Source organism: Cetorhinus maximus, chromosome 6 (genome assembly GCF_964194155.1).
Source record: "Cetorhinus maximus chromosome 6, sCetMax3.hap1.1, whole genome shotgun sequence".
NCBI classification, from domain to species: domain Eukaryota; kingdom Metazoa; phylum Chordata; class Chondrichthyes; order Lamniformes; family Cetorhinidae; genus Cetorhinus; species Cetorhinus maximus.
Window position 1 is genome coordinate 82,462,789 of NC_135884.1, and position 22,042 is coordinate 82,484,830.

Sequence of the window (22,042 nt, forward strand, 5' to 3'; positions counted from 1 at the left end):
AATCAAAGTGTTACAGGACCGGGAGCCAATGTAGGCAACAGGCAGAGGGGTGAACGGGACTGGGTGTGAGTTTGGATACTGACAGCAGAGTTTTGGATGAGTTCAAATTTATGGAGGGTGGAGATGGAGATAGGAGATCATTATAATCCTCAAGTTCAGAGGTAACAAGGGCAAGGATGAGGATTTCAGCAGCAGACAAGCTGAGGCAGGGGTGGTGACTGATGAAGTTATGTCAGTGGGCAGTCTTGGAGATGGTGGATATGTGGTCGGAAGCTCATCTCAGTATTAAATAGGACACTAAGGTTGCGAACGCTCTAGTTCAGTCTCAGACAGTTGCCAGAGAGAGATGGTGATCAGGGAACGGAGTTTGTAGCGCAGACGAAAGACAATACTTTCAGTCTTCCCAATATTTAGTTGCAGGAAACTTCTGTTCATCCGGTATTGGGTGTCAGATAAGCAGTCAGATAATTTACAGACATGGGAGGGTTGAGAAAGGTAGTGAGGTAAGATTTCTGGATTCGGCCCCACAGATACCTAAATAGGCAGTTGACTATTTGTATGTAATTTTAAGATAGATTATTGAGTTTATTAAGAAGCAACAGTTTAGATATGATACATTAACTAATTAGACAGAGAAAAATATATGACCGGTAACAGCTTGTGATAACAGCATTCTGCTCTCTAGTCGAAGTGTTAGGAAACTCTCGATCTTCCTCCTCCTCCTCTGGTCCATCTTCCATCTGAAGAAGCAGCTGCCCAACGAACACTGCCACCTCAGCAGCACCTCAGCCCATTACCATCAGTATGATACCAATGTATATACCTTTGTTTGGGGAGTTGGTAGCTTACCCAGTGTCAATCATCTATCTGACTATTCTGACCAATGGATACAGGACAGGTACTCCAAACGTCAGGATCGTTATCACCCTCCTTGTGTGTCACCCTGCTTGAGGTCAGCTTTTTAGTTTACATCCTGCTGTGGGTCATATCACGATTCTTTCTAAACAATTGCATTGGATGCCAAGTTAACTTAAGAATGACAACATGAACTAAGTGACCTTGCCTGTTCCCATGGACTGTTTAAAAATTGTTGCTTTTTTAGAAAGCATTTTAGGGGGTTTTATATTATGCAGAAAATATCTGTTTTTTCAAGACCCCAATTTCTTACAGCTCCCCCACTTTGAGAAGGAAATATCCTTATTGCCTGACTGTTTTTAATTTTAAAATTATCCCAAATCCAAAATAGCAGTGTTGTTGGCTGACAGATTTTGTCAGCGTTCAATTTATTTCTTCTAAAAGCAAACTTTTTTAATTTATTTTTTCTGATACTGAGAACCACCTAGCCTGTTTGTCCATTAGCTTTTTTAGGGAAGATTAGAATTTGCTTATCCCCTTAAATGTCAGGTAAATTTCCCTTTGAATGCTTGAAATAGCAACTCATGTCCAGTTATTTATTAATTCCAATTTCAGAAACAGGTTTGATGGTTTTAAATGGGGGTTTTGCATCAGCGGGAAAAGCATTTGCCATCAGTTTAGAGGTGACTTCCATGTCTCCCATACTCAAATATTTTGTCCCGAAACATAATAAATAGTGACGCACGGCCTGAATGGTGAAGGCCAAGTACCAGAAAAGTTAAGTCTTTTTGCTGTGCTTTAATTTTCAAAACTGCTGTGTTCACTTGGAGCTGGAGACCATCATCACCCAGTTAAAAAAACACTAACAATCCATTGTGGCTCTGGCCAGGAGCCCATGGGTTAACATGTCCAATCATATCTGTAAATTTAGAAACTTAAACTCTAATAATGCCCAATGTACATTTAGAAATCCAAAGGTTGTGTGATGATTTTTTTTGGAAAACAGAAGTAGCTGTCACCAGAAAGTGTTAACACTGCAGCTTGTTTTGAGTGATGGGGTGGGCGGAAATATCTTGGCATGCAATTGCGTCACTTTATGTAATTTTTAAAAAAAACTTCTTGGATCAGGAACCAAACTCTATTTTAAACTTGTTTTGTTAAATTCTTTTGTCTTCAACTTCCGCCAAATTTTACGGAGAGAATTTCCTCCCCAACGGTTGGGAGCAGGCGCGAGGCCGATCGCCGCCTGTGATCGAATGCGTGCCACCATTTTACACGGGAGGGCCAATTAAGACCTGCCCAACGTGACGCACACCCAGAGGCACTTAGCGCTACCTGTGCGGGCGGGGGGAGGAGGAGGCAGAGTCAGGGCCTGCTCTCTTTCGCGCATGTGTGCGCAAAGGAGTGCAGAAATCTCCCTGAGGCACGGAGCTGCCTCAGGGAGATTAATTTCACAATAAAACATTGGAAAATAGAAAAAAGAAAATTATTCAGACATTTCCCCTCATGTGACATTGTCACATGAGCTGGGACATGTTTATGAATGTTGATAAAACATTTTATTTAATTAATAAACCCTTCATGAAACCTCATACCACCCGTGGATGAGGTTCCATGAAAAATGTGAAGGCCGCCTGGGCTCTTCGCCTGCCCACCAACCTTAAGCTTTGATGGGCAGCCCTGACCATTATTTTAATTATTTCATTAATGGCCTTAACAGGCCTTTGACAGTTCGGCTGCGTGCCCGCCGAACTGAAGATCGGAATGATGCGTGATGATGTCGGGGCGCACGCCTGATGTCACCGCACATCGTTTTATGCATCAGCGTGCGGGGCCCACGCCCAAGCAGAAGATTCTGGCCTATGTTAAATCACAATTATTTTGAAAACTTGTTAGCATTTTGTAAGAGTCAGCAACTTCCTAAAAAAAGTCAACACGATAGCCTCACAGATTCTACAAAAGAAGCTGAATCCTTCCCATCTTTGTTTATCCTTCCGCTCCTTTAAAACAATTTTCAATTTCTGATATTTGCTGCGTAATCAAATTTGAAAGAAATAGTCAGTAACCATGTCTGCAATTTGAATTCTAGCAGTTCTGTTAACTCATGGTTTTGAAAAGTTCAAATTGGACTGCTGCCAAACTCCAGGCTTGTCTTTATATTTTGGGAACAACCCAGTTGTAAACTGGTACAACTTAAAAAGTTTTTTCCTAAACAGAACCTCGCAGTTTAAATTAAAGTCAGTAAAGTGTATCCTTTGAATTTTAAACATTTTAGCTTCTTCCTTGAACCCAATTTTATTGAATCTTTGATATTTTCGAACAACACCCTGCTTTAGCAATGACTTGACTCGAATGTATGGTACACTCTCAGGTGGGCAAATTGCTGCCAAATTCATAGGGTTGGGGTAAGGGTCTTGGGTGATGGTGGGGCAGGAGCCAGATCTGTCAGCAAATACACTCGGGCATTTGGTAGGGAGCTGTTTGATGCTAACTAGGACCTCGTGAGTGTCCTGATCCATCTCTTGTTTTGATTCTAGGGAGCATGTAGCAGGAATTTGTTTTAAATCATTGCTTTCCAACTCTGCTTTGGAAACTCCTCGGTCCCTGTTTAACTCTGAAAAGAAAGATTCACGCGGCTTCTCCAGAGCCACTTCAGCCCTTGTGGATTTCAGTGTTCGGTCTAATTTTTCACCTTGTATAGCGTAATCTGTCATGTGTTTCCTGTTCGCAGCAGAACTGATCGAACTGGTCAATCTCTTTTTTAACTTACTGACCCCTTAACCCCTTATACTTTTTATTTATCTGTAAGACAAACACACATACACCATAGACCAATTTATTCTAGAACTTTTCCAACTTCACCTTTCCTTTTTAGAAAGGTAATCAAATCCCAATATCTCCCTCACTCCAGGCTCACTTGTTTTCTCAGTCAAACTCCAAATCCATCGTTCCCCATCATATGCCACTGTGACTCCTGGCTCCATTTAATAACAACACCATATGTTTAACTACAATCTAAAACTGTTGTTTATCAAATCCCAAACCAACCTCGACTACTGTAGATCCCACTTCTGATACCAGTTGTAAGACTTCTGGATTGTGGCCCACAGATACCTAAATAGGCAGTGGCAGTCAACTATTCGTATGTTATTTTAAGATAGTTTATTAAGAAGCAACAGTTTAGACATGATACATTAACTAATTAGACAGAGAAAGATATGCAATCTGGAACAGCTTGTGATAACAGCATTCTGTTCTCTAGTGGCATATGCATCAAAAGTGGAGGTCAGGGTGTTGTTGAGCATATCGCAGCTATAGAATCATCATGGTGAATGGAAGGCCAAAACTAAACAGTGGGATTTTGAAAATGCAGTTGTAAGTAATTTGGGAGAGAGATTTTTTTTCAGTGGGGAACACAGAAAGAAGTCGGGTTGGGAGAGGAAGGGACAATGTATGTCGAAAACAATATGAGGAAGTGATCAGAGATGACCTTATCTGCGATTGACTGACAGGATGGGAGAGATCACATGAGAAGGCAAGGTCAGCAGTGAGGGGAGAGTTGCGAATATGGGTTGGGGAGTTTACATGGAGGGAGAGATTTACGGAGAATAAGAGGACAGTGGACTCAGAGGAGAGGGAGCATGATAAATAGAGATGGAGATTGAAATCACCGAGGAAGAGACATTTCCTGGTGCAGAGGCTAAGGGAGAAAAGCAATTAAGATATCAAAGTGGGCAGCAAAGAACAAGGATCTTAAACTACAGTTGAGAGGGATGAAACGAGGTGAGATGCTCAGAGGAGGGAAAGGTACTGGGCAGTAGGGGGACAGAGTGAGATTTGGTGATAAGAGCCACATCATGGTGGTTTGAACAAGACCAGTGGTAGAAGGCAGGGAAGCTTCATTACGAGGAAAGGTGTCATCGCCCATCAGCCAAGTTTCTTTCAAGTCCACAATGTCGATGCAATCATCAACTGTAAGTACAATTCACAATTGAAAGGACATTCTGGAGGAATATACAGAGAGGGGCAGTAATTGATCCAGTGCAAGAGTCCATTATTTCAGTGCTTGGGGCAGTGACTGGTATGAGGAAGTTGGAAAGTTTAGTCTCCAGCCAGTGTACTGGGCAGGGCAGTCAGATAGAGGGTAGGATGAGGCAGTTAGAGCTGCTGCTGGTAAGGTGGCAGTGACAAGACCCCCAAAGGGCCCCTTGGAGAATGCCATGAGAGTCAGAGAGGCAAGCTGCAGGTTTATATAAGAGGGAATCAAGCTTGGGACTGTGGTGGGAAAATAGGAAGGATAAGGAGTGCAGAAGGATTGGGGTAGGGATTTAGAGGAGCTGAGTACCCAACAGGGGAGAAATGAAATAAGGTATGACTGCAGGAGAGAAGGGTAGAGGGAAAAGAAGAGAATGGGAAATAGAGATGATGGCCTCATGTGGAGATACATCCAATGAAACAAACATACACAAAAATACAGACACACACAGAAATACAGAAACACATACACCCTTCACATACAGAAATACAGAACTGTGTGCACATTTTCCCACATATACAAATACAGAAACATAAACACCCTCCACATATAAGAATGCAGAAGCACACATTGCACCCTCAGACACACACTGACACAGGCACACACCATAAATACACACACCCACAAACACAAATACAGAAATGTGCATGCTCCCCACAAAGACAAATGCAGACACACACACCTACTTATGCACAAATATGCAAGCACATAAACAAGTACACAGAGATCTACACTAACATTCAACAGACATGCCTACAGACACACAAACATACAAATTAGGAGCAGGACTAGGCCATTTGGCCCTTCAAGCCTGTTCCACTGTTCAATAGCACCATGACTGATCTGATTTTAACCTCAACTCCACATTCCTGCCTACCCCTGATAAGCTTTCACCCCCTTGCTTATCAAGAATATATCTTGCTCTGCCTTAAAAAAGACTCAAAGACTCTGCCTCCATGCCTTTTGAGGAAGAAAATTCCACAGACTCACAACCCTCTGAGAGGAAAAAACAATTCTTCATCTCTGTCTTAAATGGGGGACCCCTTGCTTTTAAACAGTGACCTCTAGTTCTAGATCTCCCACAAGGGGAAACATCCTCTCTACATCAACCCTGTCAAGCCCCCTCAGGATCTTATGTTTCAATCAAGTCGCCTCTTACTCTTCTAAACTCCAGCGGATGCAAGACTAGTCTGTCCAACCTTTCCTCATAAGACAACCCACCCATTCCAGGTATTGGTCTAGTAAACCTCCTCTGAACTGCTGCTAATGTATTTACATCCTTCCTTAAAAAAAGAGACCAATGCTGTACACAGTACTCCAGATTTGGTCTCACCAAAGTCCTGTATAACTGAAGCATAACCTCCTACTCTTGTATTCAATTCCCCTTGCAATCAATGATAACATTCTATTAGCTTTGCTAATTACTTGCTGTACCTGCACACTAACGTTCTGTGATTCATGCATTAGGACACCCAGATCCCTCTGCATCTCAGAACTCTGCAATTTCTCGCCATTTAGATAAATGCTTCTTTTTTATTATTCCTGCCAAAATGGACAATTTCACATTTTCCTACATTATATTCCATTTGCCAGATCTCTGCCCACTCATCTAACCTATCTATATCCTTTTGTAGCCTCCTTATGTCACAACTTACTTTCCTACCTACTTTGTGTCATCAGCAAATTTAGTAACCATACCTGCAGTATCTTCATCCAAATCATTTATAAAAATTGTAAAATAAGGGGTCACCTGTTTAAGACAGAGATGATGAGAAACTTTTTCTCTCATAGGGTAATGAGTTTTGGAACTCCCTTCCTCAAAAGTTGGCGGAAGCAAAATCTTTGAATACTTTTAAGGCAGAGATAGATAAACTCTTGATAAACAAGGGGGTGAAAGGTTATTGGGTGTGGGCAGGAGGTTACAATCAGATCAGCCATGACCTTATTGAATGGCAGTGCAGGCTCGAGGGGCCAAGTGTCTACTTCTGCTCCTAATTTATATGTTCGCATGATCCCTGTGGTTACCCCCTAAACCATGAGCATTAATTTTCTGTATTAACCTTTGATGTGACACCTTATCAAATGCCTTCTGAAAATCTAATTATAGTACATCAACCAGTTCCCCTTTATCCACAGCACATATTACAATTTTTTACTCCTTTACGGGATGTGGGCTTCACTGGCTAGGGCAGCATTTATTGCCCATTCCTAATTGTCCATGAAAAGCTGATGGTGAGCTGCCTTCTTGAACTGGTACAGTCCCTGTGGTGCAGGTACATCCACAGTGCTGTTAGGGAGGAAGTTGCAGGATTTTGACGCAGAGAAAGTTAAGGAACGGCAATATATTTCCAAGTCAGGATAGTGAGTGGCTTGAAGGGAAGCTTCCAAGTGGTGATGTTCCCATGTATCTGCTGCCCTTGTTCTTCTAGATGTTAACGGTCATGTGTTTGGAAGGTGCTGCCTAAGGAGCCTTAGTGAGTTTCTGCAGTGCATCTTGTAGATGGTACACACTGCTGCTACTATGTGTCGGTGGTGGAGGGAGTGAATATTTGTGGATATGGTGCCAATCAAGCGGGCTGCTTTGCCCTGGATGGTGTCAAGCTTCTTGAGTGTTGTGGGAGCTGCATTCATCCAGGCAGGTGGGAGTTATTCTATCACACTCCTGACTTGTGCCTTGTAGATGGTGGATAGGCTTTGGGGAGTCAGGAGGTGAGGTGTTTGCCACAGAATTCACAGTCTCTGTTCTTGTAGCCACATTTATATGATTAGTCTAGTTCAGTTTCTGGTCAATGGTAAGCCCCCAGGATGTTGATAGTGGGGGATTCAGTGATGGCAATGCCATTGAACATCAAGGGGTGATGGTTAGACTCTCTCTTGTTAGAGATGGTCATTGCCTGGCACTTGTGTGGTGCAAATGTTACTTGCCACTTGTTAGGCCAAACCTGGATATTGTCCAGGTCTGCTGCATTTGGACATGAATTACTTCAATATCTGAGGAGTTGCGGATGATGCTTAACATTGTGCAATCATCAGCGAACATCCCCACTACTGACCTTATGATGTAAGGAAGGTCATTGATGAAGCAGCTGAAGATGGCTGGGCCTAGGACACTACCCTGAGGAACTCCTGCAGTGATGTCCTGGAGCTGAGATGACCGACCTCTAAAAACCACAACCATCATCTTTTGTGCTAGGCATGACTCCAACCAGTGGAGAGTGAATCCAGTTTTGCTCAAGCTCCTTGAATCCACACTCGGTCAAATGCTGCCTTGATGTCAAGGGCAGTCACTCTCACCTCACCTCGGGAGTTCAGCTCTTTTGTCCGTGTTTGAACCAATGAACCATGTAATGAGGTCAGGAGCTGAGTGACCCTGGTGGAACCCAAACCGAGCGTCAGTGAGCAGGTTATTTCTAAGCTAGCGCTGCTTGATAGCACTGTTTATGACCCCTTCCATAACTTTACTGATGATTGAGAGTAGACTGATGGGGCAGTAATTGGCTGGGTTGGATTTGTCCTGCTTTTTGTGTACAGGACGTACTTGGGCAATTTTCCACATTGCCGGATAGATGCCAATGTTGTAGCTGTACTGGAACAGCTTGGCTAGGGGCATGCATGGCAAGTTCTGGAGTAGAAGTCTTCAGTACTATTGCTGGAATATTGTCAGGGCCCATAGCCTTTGCAGTATCCAGTGCCTTCAGCCCTTTCTTAATATCACGTGGAGTGAATTGAATTGGCTGAAGACTGGCATCTGTGATGCTGCCGACCTCCAGATGAGGCCGAGATGGATCATCAACTCGACACTTCTGGCTGAAGATTGTTGTGAATGCTTTAGCCTTATCTTTTGCACTGATGTGCGGGGCTTCCCCATCATTGAAGATGTGGATATCCTCCTCCAGTGAGTTGTTTAGTTGTCCACCATCAATCACAAATGGATGTGGCAGTACTGTAAAGCTTAGATCTGATCCAATGGCTTAGGAATCGCTTAGCTCTGTCTATCACTTGCTGCTTATGCTGTTTGGCACACAAGTAGTCCTGTGTTGCAGCTTCTCCAGGTTGTCACCTCATTTTCAAGTGTGCCTTGTGCTGCTCCTGCACTCTTCATTGAACCAGGGTTGATCCCCTGGCTTGGTGGTAATGGGAGAGTGGGAGATATGCTGGGCCATGAGGTTACAGATGCAGTTGAGTACAGTTCTGATGTTGATGATGGCCCACAGCACCTCATGGATGCCCAGTCTTGATGCTAGATCTGTTCAAAATCTATCCCATTTTTCTTCAAAGAACTCCAATAAATTGGTTAAACATGATTTCCCTTTCACAAAACCATGTTGACTCTGCCTGATTACCTTGAATTTTTCTAAGTGGCCCCGCTATAATGTCTTTAATAATAGCTTCTAACATCTTCCCTATGACAGATGTTAAGCCAACTGGCCTGTGGTTTCCTGCTTTCTATCTCCCTCCCTTTTTGAATAAAGGAATTACATTAACTATTTTCTAGTCTAATGGAACCTTCCCTGAACCTAGTGAATTTTAGAAAATTAAAACTAACGCATCAACTATCTCAGTAGCCACTTATTTTAAGACCCTAGGATGAAACCCATTAGGACCTGGGGACTTTTCAACCTGCAATTCCAACTATTTGCTGAGTACCACTCTTCCCTAGTGATTGTAATTTTCCTGAGTTCTTCCCTCCCTTGTAATTCCTGATTTACAGATATTTCTAGGATATTACTTGCATCCTCTATAGTGAAGACCGATGCAAAATACTTGTTCAATTCACCAGTCATCTCCTTATTTTCCATTATTAATTCCCCAGACTCACTTTCTGCAGGACCAACACTCACTTTGTTAACTCTTTTCTTTTTAAAATACTTATAAAAGCTCTTACCATCCACCTTTATATTTCTGGCTAGCTTTCTCTCATTACTTTATTTTCCTTCATTAAGCTTTTAGTCATTCTTTGCTGTTTTTCATATTCCGTCCAATCTTCTGACCTGCCAATCATCTTTGTGCAATTATATGCTTTTTCTTTAGGCTTGATACTATCTGTAGCTGTTTTAGTTAGCCACAGATGTTGGGTCTTCTCCTTGGATTTTTTTCTTTCTCATTGGAATGTCTATTCTGTGTAATCTGAAATATCCCTTTAAATGTTTGCCACTGCATCTATCCCTTAGCCTAATTTGCCAGTTCACTTTAGCTAGCACTGCTTTCATGCCCACATAATTGCCCATATTTAAGTTTAAAATATTAATCTTGGACCCATTCTTCTCTCCCTCAAACTGAATATAAAATTCAATCATATTATGATCACTGCTACCTAGGAGCGCCTTCACTATGAGGTCATTAATCAATCCTATTTTGTTGCTCAACACCTGGTCTCATACAGCCTGGTCCCTGGTTAACTCCAGAACATGCAGTTCTAAAAAATCATCGCAAAAACATTCTATGAATTCCTCATCTAGGCTTCCTTTGCCCATCTTATTTTTCTAGTCTTTCTGTAGATTAAAATCCCCCATGATAATCACACTACCTTTCTGACAAGCTCTCCTTATTTCTTCTTTCATACCCCATCCTTCTGTGTGATTACTGTTAGGGGCCCGTACACCACTCCCACAAGTTGACTTCTTACCTTTATCATTCCTCATCTCTACCCAAACCACTTCTATAACCTGGTTTCCTGAATTTAGGCCATCCCTCTCTGTTGTGCTAATATCATCTTTAATTAACAGAGCCACCCCTCCACTTTCTCCTAGCTTCCTGTCCTTCCTAAATGTTACATACCCCTCAACATTCAGGTCCAAATCTATGTAATCTTCCAGCCATGTCTCTGTAATGGCTATTAGATCGTACTTATTTATCTCTATTTGCACTATCAGTTTGTCTGTTTTGTTTTGAATGCTACGTGCATTCAGATACAGAACCTTAAGTTTTGTCCTTTTATTATTTTTGTAATATCTAGTCTTATCTGATGTACTCTTAGATTTGTACTCTCTGTTATGGTGTTTATCATTTCCCATATTCACACCTTCCTCTCTTGACTTGTCTCCACACTTTGATACATCTTATCTTCACACAGAAATATATTACACAGAAATAAATAGACACACATAGAAAAAGATGGACAGATGCTTGTGGCTGTCGTATGGTACTGAGTTGCTAGAGATAACAGAACTGTTTGAATGGTGGGAGTGGACAGTAAAGGGAATCAGAAAAGCATAACATTTTTGTTGTAATGGACACTTTTGAAATGTGGTACGCTACATGAATCTTTTATAATTTATAGAATATGGTTATCAGGGGGCAGGGAAATGATGCTGTGACAGTCTTTGAGACCCTAATAAAAAAATGTGCTGTGCTCCTGCTGCATGTGACAGAGCAATGAAGAAACATGGCTCTGCATTGCTGTTGCACCTAGCCCCAGCTTTGATTGTGCGAGGACACAGAACGGATTCTAGGTTAGGGATCCAATCCAGTTCACTGATGGGGTGAAGACCTCCTCGGTTTGCTGCCAGTGGCAACATGAACTGAGTTTAGACACTTACATACTCCAGTTCTTACTGCACCCAAGCACACTAAGCAAAACTGTCTATCAAATTGGCAATCATTCCCTCACTGCAGTCCTAGTGATGAGACAGGGAACAACCTTCTGAGGTAGATCTCCCCTAGAAATGTTTGATGGGGACAGTGTAGAGAGAGCTTTATTCTGTATCTAACCCTGTGCTGTACCTGTCCTGGGAGTGTTAGATGGGGACAATGTGGAGGGAGCTTTACTCTGTATCTAAACCCATGCTGTATATGCCCTAGGAATGTTAGACATGGGAATAGTTTCATTTCATAGCTGTGCCATCCCTCAATATGATGAAAACAATATTCACCAAAATGTTCTCATAGATTTAACCAGTTAATGCAGTTGTTGGAACAGAAAGAAAAACAAATACATATTGTGTTGATTTGACAACCTTTAATTGTTCCCCATACAAAAAAGTGCTTACACTTATTTATCTCAAACATTAATCACTGATCTTGATTGATTTCAATAGAGAGATAATCTCCAAGTCCTAACTAAGTCAATATCAAAACCAAAATCAGGTACAAAAGAAAGTCATGATCCCCAGCTCTTAGATTTCTGTTTCTTTTTGCTTCAAAGGATGAGTGTAAGAAAATAAAGTGCACCTTTTCAATCCTGAGCTACACATTGAACAAAAATAAACTTTTTTTTTCCAGAACCTGTACAACAACAAGAATACCACGCACAGCAAACCAGGGCTTCTTCTTCACTCACAAAGAATATGGCAACAGGACAGAATTTCTAAAATTCACACCTCAACTGCACTCCTCCTGCAGTCAACATATAAACAGGCATTGTACCCACCCACAGACAGGCTCTCAACACAAGACATCCAAATAAATCACCCTTTTCCATCCTCACCCAGATTGCAACACCCTCCCAGGAATATTGAGCTCTGTCACCTGGTCCAGTAATTAGTCACTTTTTCTTAGAGGGAAAAGTTTTTGAAAAAAAAAAATTGAATAGGTACATTTGTCTGTTTAGGTTCAGGAACCTAGGGGTTTATGACAGGATAAATACTATGGGAAAAAGCAAAGCAGTGAGACTGAATAGATCGCTTTTTCTAAGAGTCAGCACAGGTACAATGGGCCAAATGGCCTCCTTCTGTCCTGTATCTTTCTGCATCCATGGACTATTTCTGTCAATGTTAAGAGTGTCATGCTCAAGCAAAGATGTTACACCAAGTTCTCCCCTTCCATCTTATAACACAATCAGATAATTGAGCTGAAACGCTAACTCTCTCTCGCCACAAATGCTGCCAGGCCTGCTGTATACATTCAGCATTTTCTGTTTTTAATTGAAGGGCACAGTTTGTTACACCTAAAGCTAACAATGTCCTATAGTCTGAGGCTAACATCTCTGCAACATATTACCTCAAACAACTCGCACAATACATCTGGACTGCAGCATGAGAAATTACTATGCTTCCAAATCCATAATTGAACTACCTACAAGTTTTGTTTAAAAGTTCCACAAAATACCATAGGTTAGCATTGTGCAGCTACAACTAACCAGCTGACAGACTCCAGGACCCCGTCACTAACCGACCAACTGACTCCCAGACCCAAGTCATTAACTGGATGCTTAAATGTGGCTACGTCCCAGTTCTATGACGCTCTTTCTGAGATTATACTGCAGCTAGTAGGGAACTGCCTAATGCATTTGTGTAAAATTCTCCTCCTTTGGCGCGATATTCTATGGCAAACTGCAGCATTGAAGAGTGCAGGAGAAATTCTATGTGGTGTGGAGTATTATGCTAGTATTGCAAAAGGAGCCCTCCGGGTGTTACATATGTTCGCATAGTCAGAAAGATGGTGCAAAAAGAGAATTCAGTCCGAGATCCCTGGCTGACCTTTCCCTTTACATTCTTCAGTAACACTGCACACTTCTGCAGCCAGACGCCTGCTATTCCAAACATATTAAGATGGAATCAAAGCATTAAATATTCTTCCTGTAAAATACACAATTTACACAAGTTATATAAATAAAGAATTTAAATGTAACTGGTCACTGTTGTTTGCCACTGTTCTTGTGGATGAAAAGGGAAGTGTGAGCCAATGCCGCCACAGGAAGCAAAGATCAGCAGGATTTATCCTGGAGATGTGCGTATGCGATTCTTACCCCTTCAGTGCTGTGTGGGGCACCCAAACATGGAAGTTTAAAACAAAAAACTAGTCACTAACACATTTGGACATATATATGGGTGAATGGCCACATGGACAGGGGGCTGGGCTGGTGGATGGCCACATAGATTAGTTGGGGGGGGGGGGGGGGGGGGGGTGAACGAATGGCCATGGGGGTGCAGGTCCATGGGGGTGCAGGTCCATGGGGGTGCAGGACCATGGGGGTGCAGGGACAAGGTGCTGGTGGGGAGCTGATGCCTGTGGCAATGTAGCCTGGGAAAAGTTGGCACCTTCAGAAAGACCAAGAGACAATGGGATAAACGTCCCTCTAAGGCATTACTGAATCGGTTTTATAGACAGGCGCAGGGAAAGGCCTCACCTGCTTCTTAAACTATTCTTTACCAACACCATACAAAGAGGAAGAACTGGCACCAGAATGGGACACTGCTCATCTGTCATATGGTGGTTTAAAATACCTATCTTGTCATCACCCTCCTCCACTCGGCCGCGTGGCCCCTCGCCCGTCCGGCCCCTCGGCCGTGTGGCCATTCGCCCGCCCAGCCCCTCGGCCGCGTGGCCATTCGCCCGCCCAGCCCCTCGGCCGCGTGGCCATTCGCCCGCCCAGCCCCTTGGCCATTCGCCCGCCCAGCCCCTCGCCCGCCTGCCCGGCCCCTCGGCCATTCACTCGCTCGGCCCCTCACCCGCTCAGCCCCTCGGCCGCGTGGCCATTCGCTCGCCCAGCCCCTCAGCCGTGTGTCTACTCGCTCGCCCGGCCCCTCGGCCATTCACTCACCCAGCCCAACGCTCGCCCACCCAGCCCCTTAGCCGCGTATCTATTCGCTCGCCCGGCCCCTCGGTCATTCGCCCGCCCAGCCCCTCAGCCGCGTGTCTATTCGCTCGCCCGGCCCCTCGGTCATTCACTCGCCCAGCCCATCGCTCGCCCGGCCTCTTGTCCGCCCAGCCCCTCGGCCGCCCAGCCCCTCGGCCGCATGGCCATTCACTCGCCCAGCCCCTTGGCCATTTGCCCGCCCAGCCGCGTGTCTATTCGCTCGCCCAGCCCCTCGGCCATTCACTTGCCCAGCCCATTGCTCGCCCGGCTCCTTGGCCGCCCAGCCCCTCGGCCGCCCAGCCCCTCGGCCGCCCAGCCCCTCGGCCGCATGGCCATTCACTCGTCCAGCCCCTCGGCCGCCCAGCCCATCACCTGCCCAGCCCCTCAGCCGCGTGACATTTGCTCGCCCGGCTCCTCAGCCACGAGGCCATTCGCCCGCCCGGCCCCTCGCCCGCCCGGCCCCTCGCCCGCCCGGCCTCTGTTGCCGTGTTGCAGCTCACAGTACCACAGTCCCTCTGGCATCTTGCCTTTATGAACAGTGGGTTTGAGCAATCGACGCTGAGGGTCGTTGTTCTGATTTTTCCAAAAGGAGATTGGTGGAGCGAGATTGTCATTTTACAACAGGTAGCTTTAGAATGAAAAGGCAGCAGGCAGGTACAGAGACTGGGTGGTCAGCAGGGAAAGGTGGAGAAATGAGGAGGAAAAACAAAGTGCAGTCTGGTTCACAAGGATCTCCAAATTTGAGCTGGCAGTGACATGGTGACTAGGCAACCCACTGCCACAATGAGCAAACGCTCTGTCAGTCACCAGGGAGCAGCCTCAAAAAATGGCTACAGAACAGACTGATGTGGGCACCAACTGGGCCAAGGGGCGAATGCTGAAAGACAGGGATACTGAGCAGTGAATTACATTCACCTGAAATGCAGAAAGACATGAGAGAGTCCAACCTCAGCCCACGAGCCAAGTCCACTCTCAGTTCTGCTTCTGCTCCTATTTCTGACTCTCTGGTCTACCCTGTTTGAACTTGGTAGTACTGGAGATTTGAAAAATTCTGCCCCTTACTAGCAGCTAAATCCTAACTCAGAAGAGCTACACATTCTGTGGTTAGAGGTTTAGGTAAATTGTTAAGAATAGGGAATTCAACATGCTTAGGAAAGGGGAACACAGCTCGCTCTCTCTCCTCCTGACTCCAGCAGCCATAGCTCTGAATGATCATTTGGTTTCCGTGGAGTACTGGTCCCTAAACACAACAATCAATGCCGAATGTGGCCATTATCCACAACTACCACAGGTCCTGTTTGTATCAATGGTGCCAGGATTTCTGTATACTCAGTGGCAGCTTCACCCTCACTGCGCAGCATGGGAAAGCTTGGCCAAGACAATAGGAGGAAGAGAATCAAGGTGCAGAAAATAAGAAAGTAAGGGAAGCAGATGTTCAGCAGTAAACCTTATAAAGCTGCATGAAACACCTGGTGACAGCTCTATACCAACACCCCAGCACAGCCTCAAAAAAAGAAATTTGATTTGTAAAGCAGCCTGCCATGGCCAGCAAGCTCGCAGATAGTCCCTGCCGAAAACACCATTACTCCTCACACATGACCTCTGGGCTTGGAGCCAAGTGTTAAATGGTCCTCCATACACAAATATGATAGTGGGAAAGAATTTTTGAATATGTTCAACACCATTTTTGATCATCGACCCTTAACCTGAACATCAATGAGCTTCATCACTGGGTAACACCGCCTCCAGTCAGTTCTGTCAGCAACAATCCCACAATCTGCACCACCTTAGACAAATTTCCCAAAGTGACTGCAAGGCACCAAACTCATCGGAGGCTCGAAACGGCACTGTTCAAACTTTCCCCTGGCGGTCCGATTATCTAAGCCCCTTGCTTGGGGCCATGATTAAATTCAGATATCTACAATGGAGAGATGAACCTTGATGGACTACGTCAAGTACTCACTCCTTCCACCACTCACGCGGAGCAGGTCTAATTCTTTCAGGTGAATCTCTGTACTTGGGAGCTATCAAATTGCTGCAAATGCTGCTGCAACCTTTGTGCCTGCTGATTGGACAGCACTTGGTGTGACTCCAGTTGATTGGACAATGCCATACAGTTTCTGATGGGACATCGCTGGTTTATGTTGTGACCTGGATGAGCAGGTGAAGCCTCTGCTTTGCGATGGCGGTATTGAGTGCGCTGAGGAACTCCAGCAGAGGTCCCCTCAGCAAGAGATCCATGGGCACAAACTGCAGGACCTGCAGGGGCTGCTCTGATTCTGACTCCTGCAGCTGACACACGTGCTTGCTCAGCTTCTCCAAAAACACCAAGACTGTCTCTGATGGACGGCGAAAACCAGCGCACAGTAAGATGGCAAGGGTTCCCAGCGCATCTGACGAGGTGGGGCAAACAAAGTCCAGAGCTCGGAAGCAGTGCTGCAGCACGAATATCAGGTTGGCTGTAAAGCGGGTGAAGGATGAGAGGATGGGGAGAACGAGTGCGCCACCTTCGCTACAGTTTGTCACAGCATGGAGCACAGCACCAAGCAGCCACTGCTGGTACCCAAGCTCTCCATCATGACACATGGTGCACTGATTGGGTGGCGGGGGCACAGCCTCACAGGGCAAGAGCCGGATATTGCTGGACTGCTTCAGGTGGGAGAAGACTTCAGGGCTTCCAATCACAAGGCAATCCACCGGCTCGCCGTCATGGACACACAATTCCTCTTGTTGCTCCGCCACAAAGGCGGCGAGTTCAGACAACACCAGATTTTCAGAAAAAAGTCTGCAGGAGTTGCAATGGAGCACAACCTCCCTATTTGCTGTCCTGCACTCCAGCATTGCCTCCGCCATATTCTGCAGCAGCTCCACATCGCAGAACGGAGAGCTGGCCAGCCTGCTCAGTCTCCTGCCTTCCAAAATGTACCAGAAGTGGTCGTCGGCACAACCCTCTACGCACTTCAGGGCAGAGTCAGCCTCCCGGATGGCCAGACAGTGCTGCTCTACCTCAGGGCCGAGACAGCTCTTGCGCATTCTCTCCTGCCAGGCCAGGCTGGCCAGCTCCTGCCTGTCGTTATATGAGCCGGAATGGTGTTTCTTCTTCTTGTGAGCAGAGAGGCGGCTGCAGCTGGCCTGCGACCTCTTCACTATCCAGTTGTCACGAGCCACGCGGCGCAGTCGGAACTTCTGCAGGTAGAATTTGGCAGCGCAGTCCCGCTTGGCATCCAGCTGCCTGACATCCTCCATGCTCATCTCCCCAAATAGTCGGAGGTTCTCCCAGATGGTTTCAGTCTGCCGCTTGTGGAAGAAAGAGCAGCATTCCTCCAACTGCTCCAAGAACGACTCCGGAACAACAGCCTTGGTGAACGAAGCATTCTGGTCTACATCTGGTCCAAAGTTCAGCATCAGCTGATCGAGGTGGTCTCCCAAGGCATCCTTGCCTGCATAGTCAAGACAAACTGCATAGACTTCAGAGTTTCCCGACTTGCTGGTGCCTGGCTTGAAGACGTGGACCTGCCGGAAGCAGCAGTTCAGCAGATAGAGCAGGCAGGCCGAGGAGCGCTCAAACAAGGTGAACATCTTCAACACAAAGGAGCCTTTAGGGCTGAGGAGCATTAAGGCCGTGATGGTCTCACAGTAGTGCAAAGGGGACACCAGAGCTTCCTGCTCTCCAGGGTTGTCCTGGCAGTCAAAGCTCCCATCTGCTGTCACCAGGTGGACCTTCTTCATGTTCTGGGTGAATTCCAATAGCCCTTTGAGATACTTGTAGGCCATGATGTCCCCGGTATCATCAGGGCCAAAATACCACCAAAGCAGCGTGCCTGCAATGAGTCGATCATCCATTATCATCATTCCCGTCTCATTGCCTTCATGGTAGGGGTTCAAGGTGTTGGCTACCCAACTCCAATCACACGGGATGTGATGGGACTTGAGGTAGTGGTTCAGGCTGGCAATGAATGCCCCAGGAGCCTCACAGAGATGCACAGAGTTCAGCTCCCCGTTCTCGAGTGCCTCCTCCGGGAGCAAGGGAAACGTACACAGGATCTCGTGAAACTTGCACCAGGCCTGCGTGCACAATTCAGCGTTCATCGTCCTCCTGACATGTGGGATGACCTTCCCTGCCCGGTTAGTGAAAGCGGTGTGCTCATGCCACTTCTCCAGTTCCTTGTCACTCAGTTGGTTCTTCACATTGTTGAGGGATTCCTTCAGAGCCTGCAGCCTCGGGCGCTGCCGCCACTTCCCTGTATGAACCTCAGCAACATCAGGCAGGCACCAGGCCTTGACAGCCGGCTTTTGAAAGGTGAACTTTTTGTTGAAAAGCTCCTTGATCTCATCAGGAACAGGAAGGCTCAGCTCAGATAGATCCACTATGTGCTCCACATGGGGCCGTTTTCGACTTGTATACCTCTTCATCTTACTGGATCTGCAAGAGCACAAATTGAAATACATGTGAACTTCCAGTAGGAAAAGGGAGGGGGCAATGTTCAGACCGAATCTTCCCACCCTTACATCCTCTCCCACCCATGATAATTTCAGCCCATGTTGGACTGCACCTCAAGCATCCCCCTCCCCCAACACACCTCTAATCCCTGCACCCTCCCCACTCCACCCCTCTCCTTGTGAGAGCAATAGTCTCACTTCTGCTATAGGATTCTTTGCCTCACAGAGGTGTCAGGACTCTCAGACATAGTAACCAACACAATGAGGCTCAGTGCCCTGGGCTAGAGAAGTTTCCCAGGAGTATCGCAGTGGGAGGAGAAGAGGAGTGCCTTGGGGAGAGAGAGTATCCCTGGGCGGCATGCTGGGGGAGGGGGTGGGGGCGAATTGAGGTGGGGAAGAGATAGGGAATCCCAGAGGAGAGTGGGTAAATCCTAGGAGGGGTGGGGGAGTGAAGGGGAATGCCGGGGTGGGGGGAGGATGGGGAAGATGAGGAATCTCGGGTGGGGACTGGGGTGTATCCCGGGGGCTGAGGGAAGGAGGTGAGTCCCGTAGAGGTGGGGGGGTGAAGAGGGTATCCTGGCGTCGGAGGGAGGAATCCGGTGGAAATACGCAGCGGTGGGGGGCGGGTGCGGGGTGAGGGGGGGGGAAGAGTGCGGGGGGGTTGGGGGAGGGTGCGGGGGTGGGGTGGGGTGGGGAGAGCGCGGGGGTGGGGTGGGGTGGGGAGAGCGCGGGGGGGGTGGGGTGGGGAGAGCGCAGGGGGGGTGGGGTGGGGAGAGCGCGGTGGGGGGTGGGGTGGGGAGAGCGCGGGGGGGGGTGGGGTGGGGAGAGCGCGGGGGTGGGGTGGGGTGGGGAGAGCGCGTGGGGGGGGTGGGGTGGGGAGAGCGCAGGGGGGGTGGGGGGGGGAGAGCGCGGGGGGGGTGGGGAGAGCGCGGGGGGGTGGGGGTGGGGGAGAGGGCGGGGGGGTGGGGGAGAGCGCGGGGGGGTGGGGGAGAGTGCGGGGGGGTGGGGAAGAGTGCGGGGGGGGGAAGAGTGTGGGGGGGAAGATTTGGGGGGGAGAGTGGGGGGTGGGTGTGTGTGGGGGGGTGTGTGTGGGGGGGTGAGTGTGGGGAGGGGAGTGTGGGGGGGAGAGTGGAGGGGGGATTGAGTGTGGGGGTTTGGGGGTGGGGCGGGTGAGGGTGGGGGGGGTGTGTGGCGGGGATGGGGGGGTGAGTTTGGGGTGGGGTGAGTGTGGGGGGGTAGGGGGGAGAGTGGAGGGGATTGAGTGTGGGGGGTTTGAGGGTGGGGGGGATGTGTGTGGCGGGGATGGGGGGGGTGAGTTTGGGGTGGTGGGAATGAGTGTGGGAGTGGGGCGGCTGGGGGAGTGAGTGTGGGGGGGGTGGGGAATTAGAGTGAGGGGGGTGGGGTGGGGGGATTGAGTGTGGTGGGGTTGGGGGCTGAGGGGGGTGTGGGTGGTGAGGTAGGGATGGGGGTGGGAGTGAGTGTGGGGGGAGTTGGAGGGCTGAGGGGGGTGGGGGGAGTGAATGTGGGGGGTGAGGTAGGGATGGGGGTGGGAGTGAGTGTGGGGGGGTTGGGGGGTGAGAGTGAGGGGGTGGGGTGGGGGGATTGAGTGTGGTGGGGTTGGGGGCTGAGGTGGGGGGAGTGAGTGTGGGGGTGAGGTAGGGATGGGGGTGGGAGTGAGTGTGGGGGGGTTGGGGGGTGAGAGTGAGGGGGTGGGGTGGGGGGATTGAGTGTGGTGGGGTTGGGGGCTGAGGTGGGGGGAGTGAGTGTGGGGGGGTTGGGGGGTGAGGGGAATGTGGGGGGGTGGGTTATGAGTGTGGGGGGAGTTGGAGGGCTGGGGGGAGTGAGTGTGGGGGGTGAGGTAGGGATGGGGGTGGGAGTGAGTGTGGTGGGGTTGGGGGTGAGGGGAATGTGGGGGGTTGAGTGTGGGGGGAGTTTGGGCAGGGTATCCTGGTCAGTCCCCCGCACCCCCAGCAGCCGCGGGCAGTTAAAAAGCCGCGAGTCGCAGCTGCTTGACCGCCAAGCCCCGCGCCCCGGGCCTCGGCTCCAATGTCTCGGGACTCAGATCCAGCCTTACCCTCAGTCTAAGGCACCGAGCCTCCGCCACCCGGACACCGGCAGCGGCGGCTTCCGGCTCATGTTAATTATTGGGTCCGTGTGTAACAGACATTCCATCCGGGGGGGAAACAAACACTCGGAACAAACCGACTGTCCACTCAGCACAAACTAACCTCAACTTACAAACGTCAGACTCCCTCCAAAATACCCCCAACCCCCCAAAACGTACCCGCCAAATTCAACCTCCCACACCGATCCCCTTAAACTCACAGATCAAACCCCACCAAAGTCCTAAGAGACAGAACCAGTATCAGTGTTAAATCCACCCTCCCCCCACCACCACAGCCACTTCTACCATTAGGTTTGGCTTCAAGCTGACAATTGACAACGGTGGGATCTTGTGTCATGATTGTAATAACATAGGAACAAAAGAAATAAGAGCAGGAGTAGACCACATGGCCCATTGAGCCTGCCCCTATGATCATGGCTGATCTTGGGCTTCAACTTTATTTTCTCACCCATTCTCATATCCCTTAATTCCCTGAGAGACCAAGAATCTGTCTCTTGCAACTTTAAATGTATTCAATGATGGAGCATCCACACACTTCTGGGATACAGAATTCCAAAGATCCACAACACTTTGATTGAAGAAATTTCTCTTCATCTCCGTCCTAAATGATTAGTCCCTTATCCCGAGATTGTCCCCCCCCCATGTTTTAGATTCCCTGACCATTGGAAACTATCAGGTCCCTTCAGAATTTTGTAGGTTTCATTGGGATCGCCTCTCATTGTTCTAAACTCCAGAGAATATAAGCCCAATTTATTCAGCTGCTCATCATAGCACAGCCCCTTCATCCCAGGGATCAACTTCTCTCCAACTGATGCCCAATGCTGCCAATAGCAGAAGAGGTTGCCCATCCCAACTCCAAGCCACTCAGGTAAAAGCCTGAGCAACTATAGGAGAAACATGACTGCCTTTAGGGAATCTGATAGACAAGTCTCCACACTGGATGTCCCCGGAGTTACCACACAATCGATGGTGGACTGCAGAGAAATCCACCTTGCAAAGTATGTGTCTGGGGGACATATCCGCCCGAGCCGGCTAGTTGGCACGGGTCCCCCAGAGACTGCACCATATG

At 47.8% G+C, this 22,042-nt stretch overlaps 1 protein-coding gene across 1 annotated transcript in view; it reads right to left on the bottom strand.

Moving 5' to 3' along the window:
* Nucleotides 1–21,009, bottom strand: part of cmtr2 (cap methyltransferase 2) — a 228,335-nt gene extending 207,326 nt beyond the window's left edge. Inside the window, exons 1-2 of the mRNA XM_078543920.1 lie at nt 20,923–21,009; nt 16,139–18,831 (exon numbers count right to left, since the gene is read on the bottom strand). Of these exons, the coding sequence (XP_078400046.1) occupies nt 16,548–18,821 (2,274 nt within the window). The 5' untranslated portion in view covers nt 18,822–18,831; nt 20,923–21,009 and the 3' untranslated portion in view covers nt 16,139–16,547. The remainder of the gene's footprint in view (nt 1–16,138; nt 18,832–20,922) is intronic.
* Between the last annotated feature and the right edge of the window lie 1,033 nt (nt 21,010–22,042).